This window comes from Paramormyrops kingsleyae, chromosome 17, assembly GCF_048594095.1.
Source record: "Paramormyrops kingsleyae isolate MSU_618 chromosome 17, PKINGS_0.4, whole genome shotgun sequence".
In the NCBI taxonomy this organism is placed as follows: domain Eukaryota; kingdom Metazoa; phylum Chordata; class Actinopteri; order Osteoglossiformes; family Mormyridae; genus Paramormyrops; species Paramormyrops kingsleyae.
The window spans coordinates 13,932,078-13,950,680 of NC_132813.1; the positions used below are offsets into that span (position 1 = coordinate 13,932,078).

The window sequence follows — 18,603 nt, forward strand, 5'->3', positions numbered from 1 at the left end:
AGCTTATCCCACACACTCCTGAGTTTGTCACTCTTAAGTGTTTTATTTAATACAAAAACTGATGCTTCAAATGTAAAAATCTCCACAAAAAAAAGTAACATCAGCTGAATTCTCCTCTCTCCCAGTCCGATGGGAGAATTAACACTGAATATGGACATTAAGTTTGTATCAAAGCTAAGTCCTGGCTTTCAGAAGGCACACTTTAACATTTTTAAAGTCCATTTAAAAAGAAGAAAGTCCACCATTATAGGTGAAGATCTGCGTGCCGACCACAGCCATTTTCCCAACACCTGCTTGAGGGTGATGCATTGTCATGTGTATGTCCAAATTATACAAAAATATTAAATAATAAACCTGGTACCAGTCATGGAAAAGATACAAATACTACATAATCTTAGCCTATGATTCACTCGTGCTCGATGATAAAAAGGAATTTTGCAGCTTGGTGTACCTGCAGATGGCACGGTATCCATTTCATTCGGTCTTCTGGCATCAGTTTTTTTCTCACTTGGAAAGAGGTGTTTTTTTTGGGCCGTCAGTCAAACAAAATATCCTGTAAAAACTGCTCAGCAAGTGTTGAAATCAAGCTTTGACTAAAGGACGGTTACTAATCTGGAATTAGGGTCAGGGGATGTTCACACGTAGGATGAAGGAATGGGGCCTTATGGTCTTCAGGGGGAGGAACCCCTACTGATCCTCATGCTGCTGACAGGTCCTGGATTTCCACAGGCACTGGTGAGTGTGACCTCACCATGTGGTAAAGAGAAGAGCATCATTTTCACTTTGCCCTTCGGGGGGCGACATTGCTCCACAGAATTCAATGATCATGATGGTAAAAGGAAGTGAGGTTACAGCGCAGGGTGATCCACGAGCATGACGCCGGGGCTGATTCGGACGAGCGACCCATAGTTTGGTGCTTTGTGATGATAATTTTGACTCCCGGGCAAGTTGACACGAGGATGAATGTAACATTAAGAAAAGCATGGAGGTACACATACAATATGATTACGTGAACAACATGTAGTAATATTAGTGCAATATGTTTGAAAACAAAAATCATTAACAACTGTGCTTGAGTCACTAAATTGGACTTTAAACAGCCCAGACATGAGCACTTGGCACTTCAGTGTTGGGTCTGCATTTGCACTAATGCCAGTCCTAGAGGAGGTTCAGTGCGCCCCCTTGCGGTGAAGTTTGCTCCTGCAGGCTAGGGCCATTGTCTTTCCCATGACACCGAGTTAGGTAGATCACCAGATGAGGACTCATGGAAATTAACCTCCAAGCTGAGTTCCACTGCCCTATCAGACATGGTACAACTTGACCCTGACAGGTTTCAATGTGCCAATGTGCTGTAAATGTACATTTCTGCTCTCATTTCTCCTTAATCTGCTTTGAGGTGCCAGAAGGTCCAAGGTGCTCAAGCCAGCAGCGGAAGGAGCATGCAGACCTGGAGGGGTCAAAGCAGCCTCTCTGAAGGTAGGAGGCCACTGAACACACCAGTTGGGTGGCTTGGCTGGTTGTGTTTGTTATCCTCTTTCAAAAATCTTCAATTCTCTTGCTGGCGATAGAAATCAGTCCCAATTCAAGTGTTTGATGGTAGCATTCAGTTATTTCTGCAGTTATATACACTCTCTTCTCTTGATGATATGCAAAGCGAAGGGAGTTGATGTTATCGTAGTGCAGACTGATACTAATTAGTACTCTGTCCTCTACGGCAGTGTGTAGCTGTGTGTGTCCATTGAGTCTTTCTGGCCATGGGTTTGGGTGGGTGTCTCACTGCCAGGGGACTTTCCTGCCTGCCCTGTCACATTCCCCAAGCTCCTCCGCTGTGGGGGTAGGCACACGGGGTGCCGCGGGTGGCAGGAGCAGAGCTGGTGCGGAGGAAGAGGTGGCCAGGCTCAGGTTCTCCACAGAGTCTGACAAGAAGCGCTGCGTTTCCAGCTGGGGGCAGAGGACATAACGACCAGGCTGCTGCACCTCAGAAGGAGCCATCAGGGGGTCTGAGGCCTTGGTGAAGACCGGCAGGGGGACTGGGGGGGGCTCCCTCCCACCCACCGCGCCCAGCTCGGACGCGGCCTCCTCCATGTTCACATAGAGGATCTCCTCGGGGTCCTGCAGGTCTGGGAGCCCCTCCAGGGTCTTCTCCAGCTCGCAGCGCAGGAATTCGAACCCGGGTCGTTCCTTGGGGCTCAGGAGCCAGCAGGAGAACATGAGGGCATAGCTGAAGGAGAAAGAGAGAGAGAGAGAGAGACTTTGACTTTTAAAAAACTCTTTATTAACACAAATGCACGATTAAGCCTTGTTCAAATAAATAAATAAATAAATAAACAAACAAAGAAACTAAAAATAAAAAGAAAAAACTAAACAAAATTTCGGTCCAGAAAATTCATCATGCACGTCATACTTTCAACGGTAGACTTTGATCATCGCCGAGTTCACACAACACTCTGCATTGCCCCCACACTGTGGAGAACTCCTGCAGGGTATGGGTCAGCACAGAGTACGCATACCCCACCCTGAGCCGCATCGCTACCCGCCCCACCAATATAGACTTGCCGTCTATCGGCCCAGCCCCTATCAGCTTACTTTTTCGAGACAGCCAAATCGCAAGTTTGGCCTGACCCACTAGAAAATTCGACAAGCACAATTTGGGTTTCCCACATCCCTTATATTTTGGACCATAGATAAAAATGACGTCGCAGAAGTCTGCCCCGAACCCACCAGAGAGAGAGAGAAAGAAGGAGGAGCGTGTCACTGCCCGTGAGTCATTACAGGCAACATTACATCATGCAGGGAGTCAGCCAGACCCAGCATTTCCTTGTCGAAAAAGAGTGTAGAGTAACCACTACTAAGGGGGGCTCTGTGGACCCCACCCGCCTCTACTGCACATTCTGCCAAATGGCACGTCCTCTTCTGTCTTTGTTAGTTTCCTATAAGCCTCATTTATGTCTGACTCGTCCTGATCCTTTCTCTGGCGATAGCGGGGTCCTGGCTTCAAGCATAAAGTCACTAATGGAAGCATTTATCAAAGAATACCGATCATTTTCAGTGCTGAGTGGAGAAGCAGCAGCTGCTGTACTCACATGCTATCCAGGCAGTCTGGGGGCTGTTTCAGGCGGTTGCCCTGTCTTAGGTAGTCATAAATCTCGCTGTTCTCCACGCCAGGGTAGGGTGTCTGCCCCCTGGTGGCGATCTCCCACATAGTCACGCCAAATGACCACTGGTGGGGAGAAGAATGCAGTGGGAGTGAGACACGGATATGTCTCGCACACACAGGCGCACACGCCCTAAGTTTCGTTCTCGTTCCATGGGCGGTGCCTTGGCCTGCCTCACATCCTGATTTCTTCCTCCCTTACCACGTCGCTTTTGGTGGTGTACACTCGGTCGGCCAGGCTCTCGATGGCGATCCACTTGACGGGCATCTTGGAGATGCGGCCTTGTCTGTAATAGTCTCCATTGTATATCTTCTTTGACAGGCCGAAGTCGGCCACGCATACCGTCATGTTCTCGTTGAGCCTGAGAGAGGGAGAGGGGTAGAGAGGAGGGGTGGCGTTACACAGACGGCAAAAAAGTTACGAGGAAGAACGTCACTGTCCAACATTGACGTCGATGTCCTCCTCTCTTCCATCTCTCCTTAGTTACATTCATCCAAAGATGAAGTCTGATACAAACAGACACGGGGTTCCTGTTTATGCTACATAAAGTCAGCGCGGAAAGTGCTGGAAGCTGGTGGGATTGCTATAACTTCATGGGAATGAATGGGCTGAATGGGGAGGAGACCCAGTTGTCAGAGCAGGAATGGGGGCTCACATGCAGTTCCTGGCTGCCAGATCGCGGTGGATGAAGTTTCGGCTGCTCAGGTACTCCATTCCCCGCGCGATGTCGGTCATGAACTTCACCAGCATCTGAGATGGAAGGAACTGGAAGGGCGAGAAGCAAGTCAACAGATACAAAATTGGAAGGCCGTGACTAAGCCTGTCCTTATCTGGCTGAGCCGGAAAACATAATCCTATTGTTTTGAGGAATGCAGTCACAAAAACTCAATTTACCACATATCACTTGTCAACGTACGAAATGTAGCATGCACTTCACGGCATGTGACATATCGTGACACTTTGTTTCTGCATCAGTGATGCAGGTAGGCAGGATTCTTTGTAACATGTTGAGGCAGTCACTCTTTGTACAAGCTAGAGGTGGGACACTGACCACAGGGCAGTCCCCTAGCCGGGAGTAGAGAAGGTAGCTGTGGAGATCTCCGTGTTTCATGTAGGGCAGGATGACCACTGGAGATGGGTAACCTTCACCCTCCACCGTCTGCAGACACACACCTACGCAGGAGGAGGGGCATCATGAGATTTGCTGAGGTCCTGATGATCCAGGGGCAGATTCTACACCCAGAACATTGGTTCCTCTGGATCGTCAAAGTGTCCTTCTCACCCAAGAGCCTCATGATGTTGGGGTGGTCAAACTCCTTCATGCAGGCGGCCTCTCGGAGGAAGTCCTCCATCTCAGTACGGGTGCAGATGGCAACTGAGAACGAGATGGAGTGAAAGGCGTGAGGGTGAAGCTGTGAGCGAGGGGCTGGTTTCCATCCCTCCCAGTGGTCAGGCACTCACTCTTCATGGTCTTCACCGCCACCCGGAGCACAGACTCCTCCTGAGTAAGCAGGCCCTCCATAACAGACCCAAACTCTCCTGTGGAAGGAGACAAACCAGGAGTCACATGGAGTCACGTGGGATCAGGGGCGTAGCTCGAAATTGTGGGCCTCCTGAAAAAATGTTAACTTGGGCCCTTCAATTTTCCATATAATCTTACATATTCAAGGGCTCCCATAAAATTCTGAGCCCGCTGAATCTGCCAGGGTATCCATGCCCCTACCACGCCCTTGTGTAGGACTGGGGGTGGGAGTTGTGTCCCCCCCGCAAACCTTACCCTCGCCTAGGGTCTTGCCCAAGGTGAGCTTGTGCCTGTCCACCATCACATCCTGCAGTTTCTGCTTGAGTTCCTCACTGATGCCAAGGCGGTTCACTGTGGGCGTGGGCAGAGTCACCGGTCACCAATCAACACACTGCAAAGCTGGCCGAAGGCGGGCGGCTGCATGACGGACAGGTACCAGCTCCATTCACAGGGCACACACAGATAGACAAATAACAGCATCTCTACAAATACTCTCTCATTGGACACACCCAAGAGTGTACTTCCTATTGGCTCTGAAAATCTATGCCACACCTGCACAGTAATCTCCCAACCCAAGAACACAGATCTGGGGAAGGTGATGTTACACCTTTAGTGTAAGCGTGACTCAAACTCTAAAATCAGCTTATTTAATTAACTCCTGCGTGAGAAAAACAGGTTGTCTGGCACGTCCCCAGCCCACGCAGCCCCAGCACAAGTAATGGGACGGGAATTCCAGTATCATACCAGCTCCCAGATCCCATGACACAACATAACTCTGGAATGGATTCATTTGGACCATGTACTGTTTTTGCTACACCTTGATTAGATCAAATGAGCATGGTCCCACTGACCTCATGCAGAAGGCCTGCCGCAGAAAGAAAAACAAGAGCGAGCGCCAACATTCTGCCGACTGTCTCTCCACCTTCCCTGCTTCACCCACATCTCACTCAGAGCGGCACAGCTCAGCTTCCCAGCCACCGAGGATCTCAGTCCATTCGCGGTCACACACAGGCCACTGCACTTATTTTAAAGCAGGTCTCAGCTTTTCGACCGTCCACATCAGGCTACGTGTATCCACATGACCACCGGTGCCCGTTTCACTGGGACAGGGGCCTAAACCGAATGCCAGGGAATTCCCAACCGCCCATGACTGGCCCAGATTTCAAGGTCAATCCCAGATGTTTTCCAAACGTGGCTTGGTCAAGGACAAAAAACAATAACTCTGTCTGTGAATGTAACAACCCACAAACCTGAGCTATTTGTCTGGTGAGGGGTATTTGACGGGACAGGGAGGAGCTCACTGTGTCAAAACAGAGACCCGTCCTTGACTGAATCAATACGAATGCAGGAATGGCCAACAAAGTCTAAAGTTAACTAGCCCATAAATCAGAGGCCGCAGGAAGCAGAGTCTCCTACAGCAGCTGATCAGTTTGGTCTGCGCTGCATCCACACACGCCAGGCTGCAGGGCTGCAGGGCTGCATCCACACACGCCAGGCTGCAGGGCTGCAGGGCTGCATCCACACACGCCAGGCTGCAGGGCTGCATCCACACATGCCGGGCTGCAGGGCTGCATCCACACACGCCAGGCTGCAGGGCTGCATCCACACACGCCAAGCTGCAGGGCTGCAGGGCTGCATCCACACACGCCAGGCTGCAGGGCTGCAGGGCTGCATCCACACACGCCAGGCTGCAGAGCTGCACTCTGGTGACTCACAAGGCACCATGGGAAAACATGGGTGTGTCGACGAGGCGTGGACACCAAGTCTGACAATGTGCCGTCTGTATCCTTCAGGCGATGCCCTCTCTAACTTCACCAGAACTTCAGCACATCGTCCATAAACCGCTCATTCGGTTAAATCGGGTAGCCATCTAATTACAGTAATTGGATTTAATTACAGAAACAGAAAGTCACTCTCTCTGCTAGACAGGACTGGCAGGTGTCAGGGCAGGCGATCAGAGGACTCACGGGTGGCTTCATTACTCCTGCGGCTGTAGGTTCGACGAGCCTGATAGCGCACCACCAGCTGTCCTCGCTCCATCATGGGCTCGAACGCCTCCCTGTGACACACACACACACACACACACACAGTCAGGTAAACATATCTTTATGGGGACCGTTCATTCATTTCTATGGGAAAAATGCTAACGCTAACTATAACAACCTTAACCCCCACCCTGCCCTAACCATAACCATGAGTAACCAAACAAATACAAGAATTTTTGCATTTTTAGTTTTTTTCTTTGCAGTCACAGACAGTCCCAACATTGGTCTGAATGCTTGCAGTCATACAGATGGCATGTTTGATGTGGTAATCAAGGGGTGTGGGGCAATTGCTGCATTGACTCCGCCCCTTCCCAAGTGTGTAATCTGGCACCGTTTCCATTATCCCAGGAAGGCTCCTCTCATCCTTACGCCCTTATGCACAAAGTCGGCATAAGCGGGAGACGCGGCTCGCCCGTACCCGAATCGCGTCTCCTTCCGCCGCAGTCGAGTCACGTAGACCGCCGCCAGCACTGCCAGCACCACGGTAATGCCAATCGCCATGACGACGTACCACCACTGCCAGGAGGGGGTTGATGATGAGGACAAGCCTGAAAGGACGGGGTGGAGGAGGTGAATAGACGCAGCGCCACAGCGAGGTCAGCGCTGGGCTACTCTTTCCAGTCCCCAGAGCTGTTAGTCACATAAAGGCCTTTTGCAAACGTCAGACACATTTTCCTAACTGATGCAAACCAACTTGCATTTCTTACAGCTTATTATTGTTATTATTAGAGCAATTCCACTGTCCTGCTTCCTGGACTCAGGAACGTGTGCTTCCTGTGCTTTTCATGTCAGGGGACCTTTGAGCACTTTGTGTTTGTTTGTCATGCCATGTTCGCCACTCGATTCGCCAGCCTGAATCCAATGATAGCCTCTTTCTCATGAATATTAACAAGCCATCCCACCCAGCCCTGCAGAGTCCCGCCTCCTTCTTTCCTGGCCCCTCCTTAGCTTCTTGTTTAGTCTATGGAGACACCCATACAGATCCGTACAGACACTCAAAAAGAAAACAACGATGCTAAGAGAACAACCCTTGGTTGATTATCGTGCATCTACGAGCGTCTGTGTGTGTGTGCGTTCCCATGTGAGAAATCCACACCCTCACGTTTATGCTCTTTGATGTGCGTTAATGCAAAAAATGAAATCCACTCACCTCTGGACTCGCCCATCGCTGTGGGAGAGATAGAGAACGTTTTTATTTACGGTGCTTCTAGATTGATATCTCGTGCATTAAGTCGATCCCCGGCCAGCCCGCTGTCCTTTCAGCCCCGCCCCCGTTCCCCTCCCCCGCATACCTGGCTGTGTGAGGGTGAGCGTGCGCAGGTCGCTCCAGGGACCCGGGCCCGCCACTGTGTAGGCACACACCCGGAACGACACATTGGACAGGGGGGATGACAGGTTGATGGGCAGCTCATGGTACAGCCCTACATCCAGGACAATCTGGGACACAAAGACGCCAGTCTGCTTTGATGTACTTCAGAATATCATGTACTGCTCCAGCACCATTATGCGACGCAAGCAGGAGGCAAAGGGCTTGGTGGGGGTGTGTCACACGCCGTGGGCGCCGTACCTGGTTTGTCTCTGGGGTCCTGTACTCCAGCTGGTATCCCATTAGGCGTCCGTTCAGTTTGCCCGTTGGCTCCGCCCAGCTCACCACCACGTCGGTGCCGTTCAGTATGGCGGTTATGTTCTCCGGGGCAGAGTCCGGCACTGTCAGGGATCAGCGCGAGTCGGGTTACCTCAGAGTACTGCCCGCCGCAGAGGCCATCCGGCAATCTGTGATGCCCATGTTCTTTACGGCTCAGACATGGGGGGGCTCGGAACACAGATAAAAGCCAGTGCTCTGATCCAGACGATCGCGCCTCAGAGAGAGCTGAGCGGCATCAGGGTCGCGGTGTGGACGTGGAGGACAGCAGAATTCCACTTTTAGCAAAACAGCTTAAGGGAGTTTAAACTGTGAGGCAGCTGTGTACAGGGATTATGGCCCGAACAGAGCATCAGAGCAGCATGGCACTCTGGGAACTGGTTTGTTTTCTGAAGGATGCAAAAGACTCGAGGCGCAAACTAACGAGGAAAAAAAAACAAGAGGTGGGAATGCCAGACTGTCCAGAGCAGACAGCTAACAGCCGGACGCGGCCTGTAGGACGGCCTCATCTGCCTCAGTGATGGGGGCGCGGAGGGGGAGGTTTGACGGTGTTGCCGTGCCGGCAAGGGCTGATTTCTTCCATATGTGCTCCAGCCATCAGGCGGCAGCGAGTAGCATGGACGCCCCCGCTCTGCGTCCCTCTACCTAACACCACCTCCCCCAAAACGCAGGCACCAAGTAAAGGCACCAAACCAACCAGAAGGACCAAAATATGGATCAGCAATGCTTGGGGGGAGGAATTAGGAAGAATTACAAGATAAGGGGAACAAACAAGCAGGGAAGAATGGGGAGGATGGATAGGCGGGGGAGGAAGAGCGTGAGCATTCCGGGCAATGGGAGCAAGGACAGAGCAGTCACTCTGAGCAACTGGACCTCATGGGTACCTAACCACTACGCCACCTGCTGTCCATAGGAAACACATTTTTTGGCTCTGTCCTCCTTTATTTTGGCTTAGTTACCCAGTGTCAGCCTGGAGCCCCAATGAACAGTACAGGGGAGCAATTGGGGCAGTTAGACACAATTGGATTAATCCTGTGAACTCCGAATGGACCTTGGCAGGAATCTTTCCAAGAAACAGTTTTCTGTTGGCTGCTCTTGGATAGGACTGGTCTTGCCTTCTCTCTCTCTCTCTCTTTCTCTCTCTCTCGCTCTCTCTCTCTCTCTCGATCAAATAGAGGGTCAGGCTGGGAGTTTCAGGGGATTGTTTTTGAAGGCTGCCTCGCTGGTGCCTAATCTTTTTCTAGAGAACTTGGCATTTAAAATGTTTTTTTTTGTGCTTAAAATAGTGACCACCTGGGCCCACAGTCTTAAAGCACGAAAGACGGCGCAAAAAGAATTGCTGCGGTATGCGTGTCATGTTCATGGGGTCCGAGAGCGGCAGGTAGGCGATGCTTGGGGAGGGGGCATTTGGAGGGAGTGAGCATGGTTTGAATTTTAAAAGTCGAGGCCAAACCGGGTCACTGTGTGAGTGAAACGGAGCCCAGGGTCTGTTTTCTACCTGTAGACACATAGCAGATTCCCGCACGGACGGATTGACACAATCCTGGATGCTGACGGTGTAATAGGAGGGTATTTCAGAGCAGGAATGAACATGCCACCGGGCAAATGGAGGAAAAGCAACCATTGCCTGCCCCCCCCTCCGGTGGCTTGCCTGCTGTCTGTGTGTAGGGGCCAGACAGCCTGTCCCCCACTTCAGCCCAGCCGCTGGAAGAGCACCCAAGCAAGGCTCCCTTCAGCTCCTAGACAGAGGGCCAACTGATGCCGTCACAAAGGGCAGCTAATGGTTTGACAGGCTCTAACCGTCCAGGCCCTGCTCCATCTGCCTCTCTCTCCCCCTGTCTGGGATGATGCTGATGTGTTTTTGGATAAGCTGTGCTGAAGGAGCAGGTAGTTTCCATGTCAGCGAGTTTCTTTTTGGCAAATCGCGGTGGGAAACGCTGACAGACGGACTCGGCTCGGCCAGACATACCGCGCGGCTGACGGAATGGCCACCGGCCCCTTCCCTGGGGCGCTGTGCTCACTCCTCGACACTTACTCACTTCTTCCATTCCTCCAGATCCTCTCCCACACTTACTCACTTCTCCCATTCCTGACATCCCTCCCATTTTCAGCAAAGACGGCGTGAAGAAGCGTGGAGGAGAAATTCCACGTTTGAGCAGGACGTCAAGCCACCAACATGAGAGCCTCATTCCCACAATTCCTGCCACAACCGTAAACGTATTCAAGCTGACAGATGAATTGAAATTGGTTGAAGATGGTCGCCACCTACCCCCTTCTGCAGTACTCAGCGTGACCCAGTCCGTCCAAGGAGACTGCCCCTGACTACTGCGGCAAGCCACCCGCACTCTGTACGCTGTCAGCGGCTCCAGGTCCGAGATCACGTGACTGGAGAGCGTGGCGCTCACATTCTGCTGGTGGCCCGTAGAGCTGGACAGTGTGTTGGGGTCAGGTTCAAAGGGCACGACCTGAAACACAGATTATCATCAGTCTCCATGTGATGGTCTTAAATCTCGTCAAACCATCTATAACTTAGGGCTGAACTGTCACTGAACCATTTAAAAGTGACACAGGCTGCCATCAGAGTATTTAAGGCCATGACATCTCAACCTGATCCTGTTCTGTAGCCTTCAAGCCCTGCTGTGTTCTTCATCAACGGGGAAGTTAATCTGAATTGTTCCAGAGCATATATCCAGGAGTATACACGTGTAAAAGAACTGGAGTGTACAGAAAGTGCCTCCAGAACAGAGTGAGACCATCGTCATCTCACTTCTAGCAGAAACTCGTCATGGGAGACTGAGCAGGGGCTGGTAGGAGTAGCGCAGGTGACTTTGAAGGCCACTTATCCTCATACACCCCCATCGCCGAGCGCTTGCGCTCAAACATAGAGGACGTGACTCAGAAAAGTCGGGGGTTTCGAAAACGGAACATGTAAACACAGACTCCACACAGACATGACTCAAAGAACCCCACCCCACCCCCCATGTCTTAAAATATCAGATAGAAGCTCACTTTTTTTCTTTCGTAGTTTACTTATCCGCTATAAACATGGTAATGCACGTTGTCTCTTTCTGTCCCGGCCACACAACTGACTCACATTTCTTCCCGTTCCTGCTGTTCGAGCCGCTGAATCAGCCCCCCTCTCTCGCCTACCGGGCCGGGGATGAAAAAAGCGTGGGGTGTGGGAATGCTGGAGGGGACAGATTTATCAGAACCAGACGTTTATGGGCGGGTGGGCTGAGGGGGCCTCTCACGGAGAGCGCGTACGCTCTGCCCATCTCTCCCCTAGCAGGGTGGTGGGGGGGGACGTGTATAACGGCACTGCAGGAGTTAAAGCCAGAGGTCCACTCTCCCATAGAGAAACCTGATCTTTCACTGTAGGGCGCGTTGGGGAGGGGGGCCAAAGAGGGGGAGGGTTGAGGAGGGAGTACTTGGTTTAAAAAAACAAAAAAAACAAAATCTTTCTAAGAAAACGTTCCCCAACAATAGTACAGTACAATGCTTCTCCATGCATAGGCCAGTCTGACTCTGACTCTGACTATGTCTCAGCCTGCTGGTTCCTGACTCACCACTGGGGATTTTCCTGACTCATCCTACCTGGACTGAGCACTCGGTGATGGGATGGACCCCCCCAAAGCTAGGCTGCCAGGACACATGTAGGCTGGTGTTGGTGACCTGAGTGGTGTGCACTTTCCGAGGCTGGGACGGTATGACTGGGGGACAGGAAGGAACAGAAGGGGGTTAGAACACAGGCCCCGCCTCCCCTAGCCATGGCTCATAACCAGCTGCCCTCCCCTCATGCCAGATACCTACCTGTCACAAGGCCTGAACCTGAGGTGGCGACCCCTTTGTAGTTATGAGCCTCACAGGAAAATGTGCTGGTTTTGTTGAGTCCTGCAGTGACAGAGAGACAAACTGGACAGTCAAAAGGAGGACGCCAGTAGAATTTTAACCGGTCCAACTCTGGATTGCAGTAGAGACCTGGTGGCCCAGTATAGACACAGCGCCAGAAAGTTACAGGCTCCAGGCCGCACCTCAGCCGCGCGTGATGGCAGGCTTCCACTGCACGTTCCAGAGCCCCTTAATGACAGGTAGCTTGCTAATGGCATCCAGATGGTGAAGTAAAGTGTCTGCAAGTGTTTGTGGCAGGAACAGAAAATTAGCACAACATGAGCAGCGAATTTTAACCCTGCTTGCTAATTCTCTGACAAAAACACGCACGCATGAATCCCAGCCAAGGGACGCAGGGATACAGAAGTGATTGACCAGCAGGCAGACCGACGCGTCCCTTGGCTGGGATTCTCTCTCAAGCAGCCTGCATGTTCTCCCCAACACGGTAACCCACCAGTGTCAACAAACACATGTTAAAGCACCGTGGATTTCGAGCTGATTTCAGTGCATGAAATTTGATCATATTTAAAGCAGACAGAGTAGACGTTGGCTTTGGGAAAAGTGTATACAGTTTGTTTGGGTAATTAAGTTTAAGAACTCTAATGACCTGTCAGCAATGCAAAGGAATGTACGTGTGTGAGTCATCGTGCAGCGTCGTCACGAGGAGGCCTGCGTGTCACACCGCATAAACACCCATGTCATGCTTTGAATTGGGGCTGGGGGGTAGACCTGGGGTCGTGGCCGCCCGCGGTCCTGCCCGTTCGCTGAGTAAAGCCCTCAGCCACCACGGTTGATGAGCGGACTAACAAATTTGGTAGCTGTCTGGCCCGCGACCCCTAGGGATGTGTGTCCATGCAGCAGCCCTCGGGCTCAGACCACAGATCAGCTTCTCGGCAGACATTTGGGCCTCCATCACCGCCCTGCCAGGCAGGCCGCGCTCGAGAGGGGGGGGGGGGGGGGCGATTCGCGTGTTATTCAGGCTGTCTGCTCCTCATTGAGACTCAGCTGGATCTCAAGCCGTCAGCAATTCTCGAGAGAAGCTATTCAGATGTCAGCAGGCTGCCGCCGTCCTGCACGGATGCCTCCCCCAAGGCTGGGGGGGGGGGGGGGCAGACCAGCCATGCCGAGGAGGGCGGAGCCTGCCAGGTTAACACTTTCTTGCTTTCGAGGTGTAAATCGGCTGCTAACAAAAAGGTAACCTCCCAGCATCTTGCACTGCCGTAATGGAAAGATCTTCACCGGGCACTAAAGGCTTGGCTACAGACACACAAACCTGCACCTGACTGGTGTGGGTCAGCTTCGTGTGGATGGGGTGAGATGGCTCACCTGATAGGGTGAGCGTGGAGGGCGACAGGGACATGGGGTCCATCAGAGAATTTACTGGCACCCCGTCCTGCAGCCAGATGACCCGGACTGGTTCTGGTGGCCCATGGGCTACGCAGTGCAGACTGAAGCTGACGTTGGCCATCACTGTCATGTCTTGGGGCTCCGTGGAAAAGTGAGGAAGGCCTGAGTGGGAGGGACCTCACAGTCATCATGGGAAACGGAGGAAAGCATGGCTATGACATCACTCTAGCTAACAAGGTTGCCCTGGCTCCCGGGAGCAGCTTCACCTTCCAGCTGGATGTGGCCCTGCAGTGAAATGACCTGCCGTCCCTCAGTGGTCACCACACAGCGATAATCCCCCATGTCCAGGACTTGGGCACTCTCGATGCTGTAGGGCGACACAGAGACCTTTGTGAATCATGGCCCATGGCTAGGAGGACAAACCCAGCATGGTGAACGGTCTCGGCACCCACCTTAGCTTGCTGATAATCTGCCACTTCTCCTCGGTGATGGGGATCTCCACCTGGTTCGTGTCGGTGGTGTCCAAAGCCACGCCGTCTTTCTGCCACACCACGTCCGGCAGCTCCCTGTCGCCCCCCACCATCTCCAGCCGGCACTGCAGCTGCACTGCCTTGCCCAGGGAGAGCGTCACATTGGCGGGGTCCCGGACAAACCATGGCCCTGGGAACCAACGGAGAACCGCAGGTGATTCAACTTCACACAGTGCGACCCCTAGAGGGCAACTGTACCCTGTGCTGCCAAGGATATGCTCTAAGTCCCGCGACCCTACCCACCATGAGTGGCAGCAAGATGGCTGGGTAGGTCGATAGATCCATGCACTGAAGCGCAAAGCTACCAATTCAAATAACCATTGCGGCATATATTTTACACCTGTAACGCCCCAGAAATACAAGCGTAAAATACGCACAGCCGCTGTGACTGTTAAACATGCAAAATAGTTGTCACGCCTCGGTGGGCGGGGCCACGTGACTAAGCCTCATTACGATCGTCTATTTAACCGGCACTCTGACTAACCACTGTTGTGAAGTATGATGTCACGTCCGGGAAGAACAGAACAGGCTGAACCCAGATGTCGGAGACCCAGAGGTTTATTTAACAAGGAGAGGAAGATTGCTTAGTAGGGCGAAGTATCGTCGCTCTCATGAGCCCTACTAAACAATCTTCCTCTCTTGTCTTTTGTGCCACGTCATCTGCCCTGCCTGCCCGCCTCGTCTTCCTGATCCCTGCCCTGCTTCATCTGTGTTCCCTGAGGTGCCCGTCTTCCCGTCCTGTGCCTCCTCGTAGGATTGATCTCTCCGGCTCACGACCCTCTGCCTGGCTTCTCCACCATCGCTTGTTGCCTGCCGCTTTGGACTTGTCTATTGTTCGGTGTCCCAATAAACCTCTGGGTCTCCTGCATCTGGGTTCAGCCTGTTCTGTTCTTCCCGGACGTGATAATAATATTGTCTTGTACAGGCACATGATTGTTTATCCACCAGCTACAAACGTTTAAGGTTTATTTGGAGCTGAAGAGAAAATATCCAAAACTCACTCTGTCCAGTTCGTAGGTACCATTTCCGTGGACTGCGTGAGTTTTGGCAAATTTAATGAAAGTTCTTCATTGGATTACATGAAAACTGATGTTTTCATGAGTTTTGGTTCCTAGTACTGTAATATGATGAGGAAGCCTGACTTTAGGCTATAGGCTAAACAAATGATGGACTCAATGATTTTTGGAAATTTGATCTTGCATTTATGTCAGATTTTCCCCCTGTCTGTCTTGCATTTTTCCTGAAAGAACCCCTGATGGTGAGTAAATCTCAGGTTCTTTTAACCTCCATTCTTTTTAGTACTATTTAACTCTTGGTTTTCTTGACTATTTTTCTGCAGTTAAGAACGTTGCTGTTCGGTCACGCCAGGCCGCTGTCCAGCAGAGCCAGAGAGTGCAGCTGATGGGAATGTACGTCAGCCACACCATCAGTGATCACAGAGCTCTGCTCTGTCCCTGTTTCCCCTCAAATCCCCCCTCATGCTCACTTAAGGAGAAAAATCTCAAGAATGTGCCAGCGAGCTGATAAAACACCCAAGTAACGTTTAGCATTTTACTTCCCAGCCGTATACCATAGATAAGCTGTCAGCTGAATAATATCTTGCTGGGACAGTTCAGGTTAAGGACATTCTTGAAAGTACAACAGCCGTCCAAGGACACACCCATATCCACAGACTTCTTAAATATTACCATGTACATATTCTCAACTGTGGCCAAAAAACACAAGCGCTGTGGAGAAGATACAAGGGTCTGCCCGGTTAAAGTGATCACTCTCCCAGTTCATTAACCACAGCATGGCACTGCCACTTTCTGATAAAGGTGCTGAGCGTTCAACATCACGCAGAATGTGAGCATGTGACTGTATTTTCAGGCCAGAACATAGTATGGATACTTTCTCACGCCTTGGCTTCCTGCCATGCGATGAGAAGACAAGCCTTCTCAGGCCTGACAGCCTATAATGCTTGTCTTTCTCAAAGTTTAACCTTTAACCCCTGACCTCTGCCCTCTGAACCCCTATGGGGCGTATCCTTTATATCATGCTGACATTGTTTCCGAGGTTCCTACTGCAGCAAACGGACGAAAGTGCGGATTTATATAATATTCCAGTTATTTGCACACTGACAAAGATGCTCGCCTTCCCTCGAAATGCAAAATGGGACCATTCATGGATTAAAAAAAAGAAAATGTACAAAATGTGGTAGGGAATGTTAGCAGGAGAACATGCACAGGCATTATGGTGAGACTCATACAGAGTATCTCAAGCTGCCAGGGATCTGTTTATACTGAGAGGCCCTCGCCTACCCTTGCGGATCCTCTTTTGAAATCCTTTCTTGGATGTTACATTTCGCTATAGGCCAGCAGGGTGTTTCTTAGAACACTGCCAGATGCAGTCTGACACCGCACACCTTCCTTCATCTATACGCCACCCAGTCTCCTAAACGGCTTCCTTGGTTTCTCCCTAACGCATTCAGCATTAAGAACGTAAGAGCATAAGAAATTTACAGACGAGAGGAGGTCATTTGGCCCATCAAGCTCGTTTGGGGAGAACTTAACTAATAGCTCAGAGTTGTTAAAATCTTATCTAGCTCTGATTTGAAGGAACCCAGGGTTTTAGTTTGCACTACACTAACAGGAAGACTATTCCATACTCTAACTACACACTGTGTAAAGAAGTACTTTCTTTTTACATTTTAAAATGTTCTCCTAATAATTTCCACTTATGGCCACGGATTCTAGTATTTAAACTAATATTGAAGTTGCCATTTGGCTGAATAGCATCCAGACCTGTTAGAATCTAATATACCTGGATCATGTTCCCCCTCAGTCTCCCTTGCTTATGGCTCACCCAGGTCTCTCTGCCACGTGTCTTTGTACGTTTATTTCACAGATGCTTTCCTCCACAGTGACGTCCATTACAAACAGATGACAGCTGTCAAGGAGTCGACTTGGCATAAGTGCAGCTATGTTGAGCGTCCAATGAATGCCCACGTCAGGGGCGTCAGAAGCATTTTGAATGAGGGGGGGACACAGTGCTGGGTGAACTAATATTTTATGTTAAATGTGGGGGGGTCCTAACAAATAATTATGAGATGTGAGGGGGACACGTCCCCCTCAGATTTAATGGCGGCGACGCCCATGGCCCACGTACAAGTGTCAGGAGAATTGGAGCAGAAGCTGTACAACGTCTCCCAAACAAAGCAAGAAGCTAATAAGCATGAGCATTCCGGAACATCCTCGGACCGTTCCTTAGACCTGCTGTTGCAACCTTTCTCCACTTCTCTTCTTAAAGCACTCATGACAGGTAGACAGCTATGACTGATCCTCATCCTATCCCACTAACGCCAAAGCTGAGAGATTTTCAGCAAATTGGACCATACCATGCAAATGGTTTCATATCGGTTGAGAACAGAAGAAACCACTTTACGCATGGCCATCGCATTCTGGCAGACGTCTGCAGCCTGCTTCTTCCAAACAAACTCCTGCCGTCTCACATGCAAATGTTAAAATTCTTCAAACAATTGAGGTGTTTTCACAGTCAACCTCGCAGCTTCTACCTGAGGGTCAATTTATTGTGTGTTAATTGCTATTAATGAACTCCATCCACAACCTTTTATCTTTCCCTGCATGCCAGTGATGCCCACAGTTGAAGCTGAAAGTAGGGTACTGCAAAGGAACCATCTGACAGACATCACACCAAAACAAATACTTTGGCTCAGGCGAGATTTGCCCAATGAGGCACAAATTATTTTGCATCGATTTCACAGATTTTTTTCCCTGCCTAGGTATTATGTGACATGCAGATTCCCCCAGAGCAGACATCTTCGAAAGCAGTTTCACTATAAATGTCAATCACTAAGAAAGTAGTCCTCCGCAGACAGGGGGTGGTGGAGGGAATAAATAAAATAATAATAATAAAATAAAAAATATATATATAAAAAAATAAATGTCAATTACTTCAAAAATGGCACCGACCAAGCATGACCTGACAAACAGGTACAGGTGAGGAAACATGGTACGTGATTTCTATCAACACATTCTGGTGGCACTGTAAACACCACAAATGAAAAAAGGGCCGAAAGACTGTAGAACTGTCAATAATACCAGGGCACATGGGTACCAAGTCATTATTGACATGTTCCGGAAAATATACTGAACAATCAGGTGTACTTAAGCAAGTAACTTTGGCAAACTTAAAAGGTGAGTGCACTCAGATCATATCGATGAATGATTTAAGCATCTGTAAAGCGAATACAGAATACACAGTAATTTCTTACCAAGCAGGGTATTCGCGGCGACTGGACACATCAGAAGAAAGGCCACCAGCAGCAAGGAACCGTTCATATGACCCATGTTGCCTTCCCGAGCCTTTGGTCGAGTGGAAAGTTGCTTTCGTGTAGCGCTCTCCTCCTCGCCTTTGCCGGCCCCCACAGAGATCCGCATCAGCGCATCCCCCAGCGGCCAGACCGGGACCAGGG

At 50.6% G+C, this 18,603-nt stretch overlaps 1 protein-coding gene across 2 annotated transcripts; it reads right to left on the minus strand.

The window, feature by feature from the left end:
- Positions 1 to 9: 9 nt before the first annotated feature.
- LOC111841473 (tyrosine-protein kinase receptor UFO-like) lies at positions 10 to 18,584 on the minus strand. Of its 2 annotated transcripts, XM_023807220.2 has the most exons (21): positions 18,403 to 18,584; positions 14,052 to 14,259; positions 13,866 to 13,966; positions 13,579 to 13,761; positions 12,175 to 12,255; positions 11,959 to 12,074; positions 11,459 to 11,551; positions 10,634 to 10,829; positions 8,290 to 8,429; positions 8,015 to 8,159; positions 7,873 to 7,890; positions 7,141 to 7,270; positions 6,645 to 6,736; positions 4,933 to 5,028; positions 4,617 to 4,694; positions 4,438 to 4,530; positions 4,207 to 4,328; positions 3,811 to 3,920; positions 3,357 to 3,516; positions 3,084 to 3,220; positions 10 to 2,221 (listed from the first exon to the last, which is right to left on the minus strand). In XM_023807220.2, exons 1-21 carry the CDS (start codon positions 18,566 to 18,568, stop codon positions 1,774 to 1,776), a joined length of 2,913 nt encoding a protein of 970 aa, XP_023662988.2. In that variant the 5' UTR covers positions 18,569 to 18,584; the 3' UTR covers positions 10 to 1,773. The 2 variants fall into 2 exon arrangements, with proteins under 2 accessions (XP_023662988.2, XP_023662989.2); XM_023807221.2 differs by lacking the exon at positions 11,459 to 11,551.
- Positions 18,585 to 18,603: the final 19 nt, after the last annotated feature.